This window comes from Nannospalax galili, unplaced genomic scaffold (assembly GCF_000622305.1).
Source record: "Nannospalax galili isolate Female #2095 unplaced genomic scaffold, S.galili_v1.0 scaffold217, whole genome shotgun sequence".
Classification (NCBI taxonomy): domain Eukaryota; kingdom Metazoa; phylum Chordata; class Mammalia; order Rodentia; family Spalacidae; genus Nannospalax; species Nannospalax galili.
Genome location: NW_008340643.1, coordinates 739,902 through 750,850, shown reverse-complemented (window position 1 = coordinate 750,850; position 10,949 = coordinate 739,902). Strand labels below are relative to the sequence as shown.

The window sequence follows — 10,949 nt, the reverse complement described above, 5'->3', positions numbered from 1 at the left end:
TGTATGTATTCATTCATACATACACCCTCATGCCTTGACAAGGCCTGATGGGACACCCCAGCAGTTGGCCCACAACCAGAGATGCATAAGTTCCAAGCTCTTCAGTGCATACACAGCAGTTTTTGTCATTTCCCCAGGGACAGTTGGCATTCAGTACTGGGTTTAGAGCCTCGCATGGATCCTACACAGTAGTCAAGATGAATCCTTTAGAAAATTACATATAAGATTGGTATGTTACTCATCCTGAGAGCAAATGCCATGTAGTCATTAAACATGTGGCAGAATATTTAACGCTATGGAAAGACATTCACAAAATAATAAGTACAAAAACAACTAAATATATTTATAGATCATGTATATACATATATGTGATTCTGTTTTCTAAGGTAAAAACATACAGCTATGGGGGAGACCTGGCAGGATAATGACTGAAATGTCAACAAATGTTAACTTCTGGCTTCCTTAGGTGGTCTCAGTTTTCCACAAGGAAGCTGTGTTTTGGATAAGTTTAAAAATATTTTTCAAAACCTATTCATTCAGCCAAAGGTTTTCTGCCACTCTGTTCTATGCATGCTGCCTAAGCAGTGCCACACTTTGACACACCCTTCAAGCGCTATGTGTGAGCCTGTGGTATTCTCAGTGCTGCAAGCCTAGCACTGGCTGGAGCAGGTAAGGCCCTTCACTCATCAAGTTTACAGTCAAGTAGGGAAGACAGATGCAGACTCCAGTAAGCATATTGTCCACATTACCTCTCTCAGGAAGGCACAGTAGATTGACTAAACTCCACGTTTCCCTTCCAGTGCGCCCTATTCATTCCTCCACATCCAGCCCTGCCATCTCCATCCATGAGGTGGGTCATACTGGAGTCACCAAAACTGAAAGGAGTGGCATCACCAGACTGAGGAGTGAGATGAAACAGGTAAGAATACCTTGGCATGGCAGGAGTGGTTCTTCTTCCTCTGCTCACCTTAGAAAGCCATAAAAAACCCAGGGTGTGAAGCTTTGGTCCTCTCTGATAAAATGTGAGGTCCCTTCTGCCTTGGGACCTGAATACAGTTCTGTATCGTGATTATGTACCCCAGAGCCATTCACATGCATTCACACCCACTGATGTCTGACCTTCATGAGATGTCACATGTATATCCTGGAGTACACCCTTGTCCGTGTTTGTTTCTGTGTCATTTAAAAAGTAGACTCATAGGGGCTAGCAAGATGACTTAGTGGTTAAAAGCACTTTCTGCTTTTACAGAGGACACAAGTTTGGTTCCCAGCACCCTCATTGATTGGCTGCTCACAACTGTCTGCAACTCTAGTTCCAAGGAACCCTCTTTTGGCCTCCATGGATACCAGGCACACACATGGTACACTTACATACATGCAGACAAAACACTCATACACATAAAAATTCATTTTTTAAAGAGTAGAGTCATGTAAAAAGAGGCAGCCATTTCTGTATCAAATATGTCCAGCTGAAATAGCAAGAAGATATGAAAATAGTCTGGAATAATCATGATACCTGTATTCTCCACTTCCACCTTCTCTTCCAGAGAATCTCCAAAGGGATTCTCCAAAGGCATCTCTTTTCTTTATTCACAGTAGAAATGCTTTTGAACTGACCCTCACAGGATTGCAACTTAACACATTTTCAGTCCTGATGTTTCTGGTACTGTGCTAGGATATGACCATGACCTGCACCAAGAAACATAGGTCAAATGCTGCTCACACTGCCTCACTGGCCCAAAGTTGTGACACATACATGGCCACCCCCTGAGGTGCCCTGAATTATAGGAGGGTGATGGGAGCAGCGGGGCATTCTTAGCTTGAAGCTGGTTTTTACTTCCTGATGTTTTCACTTTCAGATGACTAGGCGAGCTAGTGCTGATGAACAGGTTTGAAATGCCTTGCTTGCTTTGTCCTCTGTGTGAGCTGCATGCTCTTTCTAGCTTGAATGTGAAAAGTTGGGTTGCAAATCGAGTGTGGATGTGGACACGTGGAGGATTGGCTCTGCCTGGCACAGGAGCTCAGGCAGGCCAGCCCCAGAGACAGAAATCAGGAGGAGAAGGGAGGAGAAATGACCTTGCCCTTTGCTTTAAAAACAAAACCTATTTGTGAAACTCAGGCTTCGTAGAATACTTTGTGAAAGAAATGATCCACACTCTGACTCCGTGAGCTAAGCAGGGAGAGTGTGCTCAGTGGTGTCATCAGTAGAAAGAATAAGGCAGTTCCTGCAGTTCCTGTCCTCAACCCACCTGGGGGGATTTAACCCTGGAAGGAAAAAAGTGTCAGGACACTATTCATGTACATCACCCTGTGACATACTTCCTCTTTCTTCCTCTAGAAAAACAAATGGTCATATTCTTTTTCTTTCTTTCTTTTTCTTTCTTTCCTTTTCTTTTCTTTCTTCATTTCTTATTTATGTATTTAATTTTGACATGAAGACCTCCATGCCACCCAGGCTAACCTCAAACTCCTGAACTCAAGGGATCTTCATCCCTCAGCCTCCTGAGTAGCTGGGGTTACAGATGCACACCCCCAGGCCTGGCTTTTGACTCATATTTCTAATGGTTTGATGTCTCTATGATCAAGAGAGAGTAAAGGTATGATGGCATCTAATGCAGATTACACGTGTTGTCCAAAGAGAGAACATACACAGTCTCTCATTTGTGGTCCTTCTAATGAAGTGACTTTCCAAGCATCTTCCTTTGTCAGCCACTCGGTGGCACCATTCCTCTGGTTACTCACAGCTCAAAGGCCTGATTGTGGGTTAATATGGATGGTTCCTTCTTCTATCCAATGCTGTCCTTGCCTGTGACAGGGATGAAATGATCATCTTCCTGCCTTGTTATTTTTATATTCAGTCAGCCAGTACCAGTTTTATATTTGGTTACTTATGTCAAGAAAATGTTCTCTAGTCAAAATTTAACAATGCAATGGCATCAGACATTTTTATTCATTTCTGCAAGTATACCATGTACACAGACCAATCCCATGCAAATTAAGGGTACCATATAGATTCTTAGATGAGGATATACTTGTATGGCCAAAGGTCATCAACTTGATCCCATCTGTATATCTAATAATAATTAATGGGAATCCTGTTGGGTGCCAGGTTGTTAGTGGAAATTAGAGGTATTTTAATCTCTGTGGATGTTTGGAGTGCAACACAAAACATTAGCATGTCATAGCTGTGGCTTTGGAACATGTGTCCTAGCTTGATTAGACCTGCTTCACAAAGGAATGGAACCTGGTAACATTTGCTATTTAAAGCCAAGCTGGGCCACAGGGGCTGGGCTGCAGGGGCTGGGCTGCAGGGGCTGAGCCTCGGGCTGGACTGCAGGGACTGGACTGCAGGGGCTGGACTGCAGGGGCTGGGCTGCAGGGGCTGAGCCTCGGGCTGGACTGCAGGGGCTGGGCTGCAGGGGCTGGACTGCAGGGGCTGGGCTGCAGGGGCTGAGCCTTGGGCTGGACTGCAGGGGCTGGGCTGCAGGGGTGCAGTGGAGCTGCATCTACCTGTGCTGCTGAATGAGAATCTCTCTAGGCTTCCATCTCCATGTTCCACCTGTGCACTTTTCACACTGCTCTGTGTTCCTGAGCACTGCTACTGTCTCTTGGTGTCACTGCACAGAACTAAGTTGATTCATTTTTGTTTTGTAGTTCTTTCCTGTGAGCCAAGCCGTGTCCAGCACTGTACATTCCTTCAAGTCTATGGTAAACGGACGTCAGCATGGCATCCTTCCCTGTCTCCTCCTGTGTCTATATTGTTGGAGTCTCTTGTGGCCTCACCCATGCTCCCACATAATCTCTAGCCTCATTTGCTGGTGTGTGTGTACAGTTCTGGGCATGGATCCAGAGCCTCACATATCCTAGGCAGATACTCCAGCACTGAGCTTCACCTCATCCTCATCCCTGATTTCTGAAGGTTGAGCAAGGGTTAAAGGTTTTCAGTTAATACTGAAAGTATTCTCCAACTATAAGTTTGAGAAAATTCTAGAAAAGATTAGGACATTTGGGACTGGCGATATGGCTCGGGTTAAGAGCACAGACTGCTCTTGCAGAAGACCCAGTTTCGAATCCCCGCACCCACATGGTGGCTAACAACCATCTGTAACTCCTGTTCCAGGGGATCCAACGCCTCCTGAACTCCTCCGGCATTGCATGACATGAGTGTACTTACATACAAGCAGGCAATACACATACATATAAAATAAAAATAATAAAATATTTAAGAAGCATTAGGACATTCTTCAGCTGAACTTTATTTGCTACCTCAAGCTCTCAGTTCTCTTCTTTTGCTCCTCAGTACAGTGGATGAGGAGTGTTTGCCACACTAATACCCAGAAGTTTCTGGGAACTTCAAAACCCTGGTTCCATGCCTTTCTGTTATTTATTTATTTACTTTATTTTTTGTGATATGGAGGATGGGACTCAGGCATCAATTGTTCTGGGCAGGCACTGCACCACTGAGCCTCATCCCCAGCCCCATGTGCCTTTGTATTAAGCTGCAGCACGGAAGCGTTGCCCCATGGGCTGACCACCACTCTGTACTCTCCTGCCCCAGCTGAATATGAGACCCTAGCTCAAGTGGAGCCTAGGAAATGTTCTAATTGCAGAAACGAGTCTGAATCAGCTGAGTCATTGATGAGTGCGGCTGTAATTACTTTTATTTGTAGCTAATTGTTGCCTTATTTAAATGGCAGTAATGAGCCCAGCAGAATAACCCAGCCTAACTGCCTTTTCAAAATAAGATCTGTTGAAGTCAAAATGAGTATGGAGAGAAGAATCCAACCTCCCACCCTGCTAATGTGCTTAATATTTGGATTTTATTTTTAAACCTTTAAATTTGATGTTGCACATTGAGAAATGAAAGTGCCAAATAGTCCAGAACAAAGACCTCTGTAAGATGTGCACTGTCCTTGCCCTGAACTGAGACCCAGGCACGGAATCCATCCAGGGCAAGGCCGCTGACACTGAGTAGTGTTCCAGCAAGCACTGGGTAGTCAGCAGCCCTGCAATGCTTCCCTTGTGGAGGCTGGAGGAGTCCAGCCTCAGGGAAGGAGGTGGCAAGATGTCACCCTCTTACCCTATTCAGCAGGTCCGAGATGAGGGCCACCATTGCCCTGCCTTAGGATAAAACCCAGGACCAAGAGCAGGACAGCAGAAATAAGGATTGAAAAGCACAGTTGAAGACCCAAAAATCTTCAAAGACTCCAGTGCTAAGCAGGGATTCCTAGTTGAATTTCTGTTTTTGCTTCCTGTTCCTTTCTCCCTGTAGTATGTGTGGCATTCTCTGTGGTACTTATCCTATGAGGAGGTGACATTGCTTCACCAGGTTGTGTCTCCGTCCCTCTGCAGACTCAGCTGCTCTGATACCATCTCTCCAAGCACACCTGTGGCCTGCTTCCCTCAAACAGGCTTGGTATGCCAGACCAGTGACCTTTGAGGAGAGGCTGTCAAGAGTGACAGCTGCCCCTATGAGCACTCAGCAGAAGCCTCGAGTATTCTCAGGGGTTTCTGTGTCTTCTCTGAGTGGATGGCTGCAGACAGCTCCCAGAGAGAGGCAGGCTGGGTCCCCATCGTATAGATGCAGCTGAGGCAACAGGTGGTGTTAGTGTAGGGTGGGGGCAGCCTCACCTTAGATTCTGCCACAGCTGTTGTTGAGCTTGACACTGTGAGTGCCTGATGGCAAAGCCCACACCTGTGCCTGTTTGGTCTCTATCCTGTGAATTCAGGATCCCTTGGTTCTATATTATTTAGGGGCTGGGAGGAATTAAGTTACCAAACCGGAACATGAAAGATTAACTCCAGCATGAAGTGGAAGAATCAAGGAATCCTGTAACCTTGACTGAGTGGTATGTGGATATTGTGACTAGATTGCTGAGCTGGCCTTCAGGGTAGCAACCTTTTCCCATGAGTACCTGCTTCTAAAGGCTATGCAATGTCTGTCTTGCAGAGGTCCAGCACCCCATCCTCCCCGACAGGCACATCATCTACAGACTCTGGAGGACAGCACATGGGCTGGGGAGAGCAGCAGGGCCAGTGGCTGCGCAGAAGAAGGCTGGATGGGGCCATCAACAGAGTCCCTGTGGGATTCTACCAGAGGGTATGGAAGATCCTTCAGAAGGTGAGCTGGGTGCTGGGCCACAGCTCATACACTGCTACTTGGGAGACATACACTCTTAGGAAAGTGTGTTCTAAGGAAATAAGCCAGCCTCCACTTGCCTTCAGGAACTTATACTGGCCCTGCTAGGTATCAGGTAGCAGATGGCTATAGAACAAGTGAATGCATAAAAAGCCTTGACTTTGAGTAGCTCAGCCTACAGCAAGGTTTCTCCACCTCAGCACTGTTGGCATCTAGGGCCAAGTAACTCAACTATGGGACTGGCCTGTACACTCTAGGATGGGTAGCAGTGTCTACCTACTAGTTGTTAGCAGCATCTCCCCACACAGAAATTATACCAAAAGTGACTCCAGGCATTGCCAAATAGCCCTTGCAAAGAAAATGACCCCTGAAGAGGGCTACTGACTAGAACTACGGACGAGGCAAGGTAGCAGTTGAGGTTGTATGCAACCAACTTTGACATGTTTTAAGAACATTTAGGAACATAGAAAACTGAGAAGATAGACAAAAGCCAGAGAAGTCAGGGAAGACTTCGGATGAAATTACTCTGATGTAGAAACCCTACAGCTTTAGCTCTGGCTCTGGATAGGACCAGCTCCCATCTTGAGGCACATTCTAGCAGACATGGTGCCCACATCACTCAGCAGTGTGATAGTCTTCATATTCTACTGGGCACTGAATTAGGTCCTGGGGTACACAGTAACAAAAGATAATAGCCTGGCCCCAGGACCCATGTGCCCTACAGCCTCCTATCCTGTGCTGCTTCTGTTTCCATGCCTGGAAGACAGAGCCCCTGCCCTTTAGCCAGCTGCCCTCTGCTCCTGTGGCCATCAGATAGGGCTGCATTTCCCATCTGCCTGGGGCTATTGAAAGTTTATCAAAAGTAGTCCTTGGAATTGGATGGGTAGTGACTCATTCCCAGACCACACTGCACACACCTGAGTGCCGGAGGGTGGGGGGCTGTCTGAAACACTGCCGCCAAGGTGGGGGCAGCGTGGGAAGATAAGGCCCCTCTGTTCTTTGCACCAAATAATCCATCTTCTTCCATGTTGGCTCCAGGGTGTTCATGTAGGTGCCCAGGCCCCACCAGTTTGTCCTGCCTCCCCCATGGAGGGATAGCATGCCTCAGTTGAAAGCTTGCAAACCAAGGCATATTTTTTCCCCTCATCAGTTTCTTTTTAACTCATTTCACAATAGGAGGGGGGAGAACTGCAGTAATCTGAAAGAGTGCACACTCCAGCTCCTTTGTGAAACCACAGCTCTCTGTGTTCTTTCTGCAGCAGGTTCCCAGAGCCAGTCACAGAGCTTCAGTGGCTGTGCTCTGTGGGCCAAGGTCTTGCTCAGGACAGCTGCCAAGCTGGATGAGAGGGCAGAACAGGCCTTTCCCTTTGAACCCCAGGTCCTGACTCTTCAGGAGCCCTCAGACCAGGGTGAAGGCAGGAGGTAGAAGGTAGCCAGCTGTACTAGGTTCAGATGTTTCTAGAAAATCTCTCCACTCTTCTTTCCTAGGGCCTCACACACTTTGATTGGACTTCTAGCACAATACCAAGATGCTTTTATTATGAAAAAGTAGCATTTTGTATTGCTCCCGCTTGGTATTTATATACATGGGTGTGCGTGTGTGTGCATGTGCCCTAGCCTTTTGTGACTGGTGCTTATTATAGAAATCTCGAAAATAGATGCCTGCAAAGGCACAGAAGCATCACTTCACCAATGGGAACCATGAAAATCTCCCTTCATTATGGCACCAAAGGGGGCTCGGCAGGCATCAGGGCCCAGCTGCCAAGCGAAATGTGGAGCCTCTCAGGAGGAGGATGCAGCAGCTCCCTAGGGCATTGTTCCTGAGCCTATCTGAAAGATGCCTGCTGGTTTCCCCAGAATTGTTCCATCGAAAACGCAGCCTGTGGGCAGTGAGAACAGCACTCTAAAAATCTAAAAATAACTCTGACAGTCTGGCGTGTTCCAGCTCTCGTGCAGATTTCCAGGGCAGAGAAGCTATGTGCATGCCTGCGTGAGTGAGTGTGTGAGTAAGCACATACTTGTGATGTTCTGGAATCTGACTGAGTGTCTGTGTTCTGTCTCTAGTGCCATGGCCTCTCCATCGATGGTTATGTCCTCCCATCCTCAACAACCCGAGAGGTAGGATGAGAAAAATCCACACACTAATCTCTCCATGGGTTCACTTCATGGACTCTGATTCCCCATGTGCTTCTCAAATTTGTTGCCTATAGACAGGCCATTTGTAGGTCTGATCACTTTAGCCACCTCATCATCAAATTGTGCAGTTTCTTTCCATCAGCTTTTCTCACCTGTTCCCCTCAGAAACACCATTGTAGACTATTGAGGTCCCCTAAAATCCCATCCAAACTCCATCCCACAAACACTAGATGCATGTGGTCTCCTCTGGCCCCTTCAACCATAGACATTCATTCCCCTGGTACATTTGCACGCCATGCATTTTGGTGTGTGATGTGGGGAGACAGGATCTCACTCTGTAGCCCAAGCTGGCCTTGAACTCATGACATTCTTCCTCTTCAGCCTCGAAAGTGTGAGCTACTAGGCCTGGCACCTCCAGCCATTCTTTTAAAAACAGATTTGTTTCTGCATTTTTACCCTGCCCAAGGCTCTCAATACCACAGAGAATTTTGCTTTCTTCTTTTTAGGAAAAGAAAAAGAAAATGGTCCCTCCTCCCTGGAAGTCATAATCTAGTGGGTAGCCAAAGGCAGCTGGGATAAGGCCAACTGGCTTCCAGGGAAAAGCAGTCAGCCTCCTACTCCTGAGCTCCTGCTGCAGAATCAGGGCAGTGTCCAGAAAGAAGGCACCTTCTGAACTGAGCGCTAACAGTACTAGGGGCAGTATTGGTTATAGGGCTATGTCTGTCCCATCTCTCATGACTGGCTACTTGCTGATCCCTTTGATAGATGACCCCATGTGAGATCAAGTTTGCTGTCCACGTGGAATCGGTACTGAACCGTGTGTCCCAGCCTGAGTATCGACAGCTGCTGGTGGAAGCCATCATGGTACTGACACTGCTTTCGGACACAGAGATGGACAGCATCGGGGGCATCATCCACGTGGACCAGATTGTGCAGATGGCCAATCAACTATTCCTACAGGACCAGGTGGGTGTCCCTGGGCTACCCACTCACCCCAAAGCCAAGATTGGATAGCCAGTTTGGCTGGCATTTACCTCTGTTGAGGCTAAAGATTGTGTCCAATAGGAAAGCATATACTCAAACCAAGAAAATGTCATCACAGATGGTGAAAAAATGTCAACCATTTGGTTAGGAAATGGCAAAGTGGCCACTTGGGAAATCTAACAACCTTTGGGGATCTGGCCTATGTTGGTGTGGGTTTTATTCCAGACACTACCATTTGCTACATGCATGGCCCTGGGTGAACCACTTACATTGTACCCAAAATTGAGTTCGCAAAGATGCTGCCCTCTCAAACAGTCTGTACTGAGCTACAAGTGGAGGTCTGTAAGAACAGTGCCCACAGGAAAGGCAGAACATCACTATGTGTTCTGTGTCATTGCCATCCCCGATCCTGCCCCATGGCACTGACTTCCTGCCAAGGGGCCTGGATTCAGGGTCCCAGCCCCACCTAGCAGATTCCCTCAAACTTACAGAGTAGTTCATTTAGGAGAAAATGTAGGTTCCACTCATTCTCTTTTTTTCTGACCACAGGTGTCAATTGGAGCTGCAGACACCCTGGAGAAAGATCAAGCCACAGGAATTTACCACTTCTTTTATGACAGTGCTCCTAGTGGGGCTTATGGGACAATGACCTACCTAACAAAAGCAGTGGCTTCTCATTTGCAGGATCTGCTTCCCAGTTCAGGCTGCCAGATGCAATAGAGCCTTACCCATAAATGTGACCACCTTCTGAATCTGTCACTTGTCCCCTAGCCTCATTGGGAGCTTTCTTCTGACCCCCAAGATCTCCTGTGCTGTCACAAAAGCATGTCCCATCCAAAAGATTCACAGGGAGGAGATGACAATGCTCCAGCTCAAAGCAATGCGTGTTTAAGCCACAGATAAAGCTGATGAATCCTCCACTCCCCTGAGGAGCACCCTTCTCTAGGTTCATTTCACTGGAACATTTGTCACAGCATCTGGCTCATGGACTCTGAGAAGGATTTGGAAATTGGTCTCTTTTGAGTGCAGAGTGAACTGAGAAGCCAGCTTAAATTGGCTCTCACTGAGAGTTACAGAAATAGGTTCGATGAGCTAGTGACACATCTTGAAGGCGGAAAGATCCTTCCAGCAGCAATAGCTAGACAAGCAGACCTTGACAGGGGAACATCTTAACAGGATACAGTCTGTTGGGGGATCAAACTGTTTACCAAACAGAATAATTCTATCTTTCTGGAAATTTGGGTTGTTTTATACTTCTTTCCTAACCTCTCTTTTGGCATTGCTACCTTCATGTCACATAATTCTCACCCAGACGGACTAAATTACTCCCACTTAACTTTGGCTCATGATCTCCAAGGATCTTTTTCTGGCTGCCCACAAATTAAGGGTGTCTCCTCCAACCTTAGGAAAATTCCATATCTTCCAGAATAAAGAGAAAAAAGTGAAACGTGAGCACCTGATTTTTCTGATAGCCAGGCAAACTGTGTTTGAGGATTAGAACAGGTAGGGAGTCCCCTGGAAAGGCCTGTGTCCCCCGCTCCTCCTGGGAGCACTGTCACATGATGAGCATGAGTCAGCAGATGCCATGGAAATTAGTAGAGTGTTCCTGCAGAAACAAGTTCCCTTCTTAAAAATACAGCCAGTCTGGGAGCTTGAAGGGTTTCACACTTCACAGAAGCACTCCTGGGTA

The 10,949-nt window shown here is 46.9% G+C and overlaps 1 protein-coding gene across 3 annotated transcripts in view; it reads left to right on the top strand.

Annotated features, from left to right (window-relative positions):
* Positions 1-10,711, top strand: part of Phka2 (phosphorylase kinase regulatory subunit alpha 2) — a 71,864-nt gene extending 61,153 nt beyond the window's left edge. Inside the window, exons 27-33 of one of the 3 annotated variants that reach the window (XM_008835688.3) lie at positions 801-919; positions 1,860-1,889; positions 3,655-3,708; positions 5,951-6,121; positions 8,204-8,257; positions 9,041-9,241; positions 9,809-10,711. In XM_008835688.3, the coding sequence (XP_008833910.1) occupies positions 801-919; positions 1,860-1,889; positions 3,655-3,708; positions 5,951-6,121; positions 8,204-8,257; positions 9,041-9,241; positions 9,809-9,979 (800 nt within the window). In that variant the 3' untranslated portion in view covers positions 9,980-10,711. Of the gene's footprint in view, positions 1-800; positions 920-1,859; positions 1,890-3,654; positions 3,709-5,754; positions 5,850-5,950; positions 6,122-8,203; positions 8,258-9,040; positions 9,242-9,808 lie in introns of those variants that run through there. The other 2 variants (XM_008835689.3, XR_003849913.1) reach the window with 2 other exon arrangements.
* Positions 10,712-10,949: the final 238 nt, after the last annotated feature.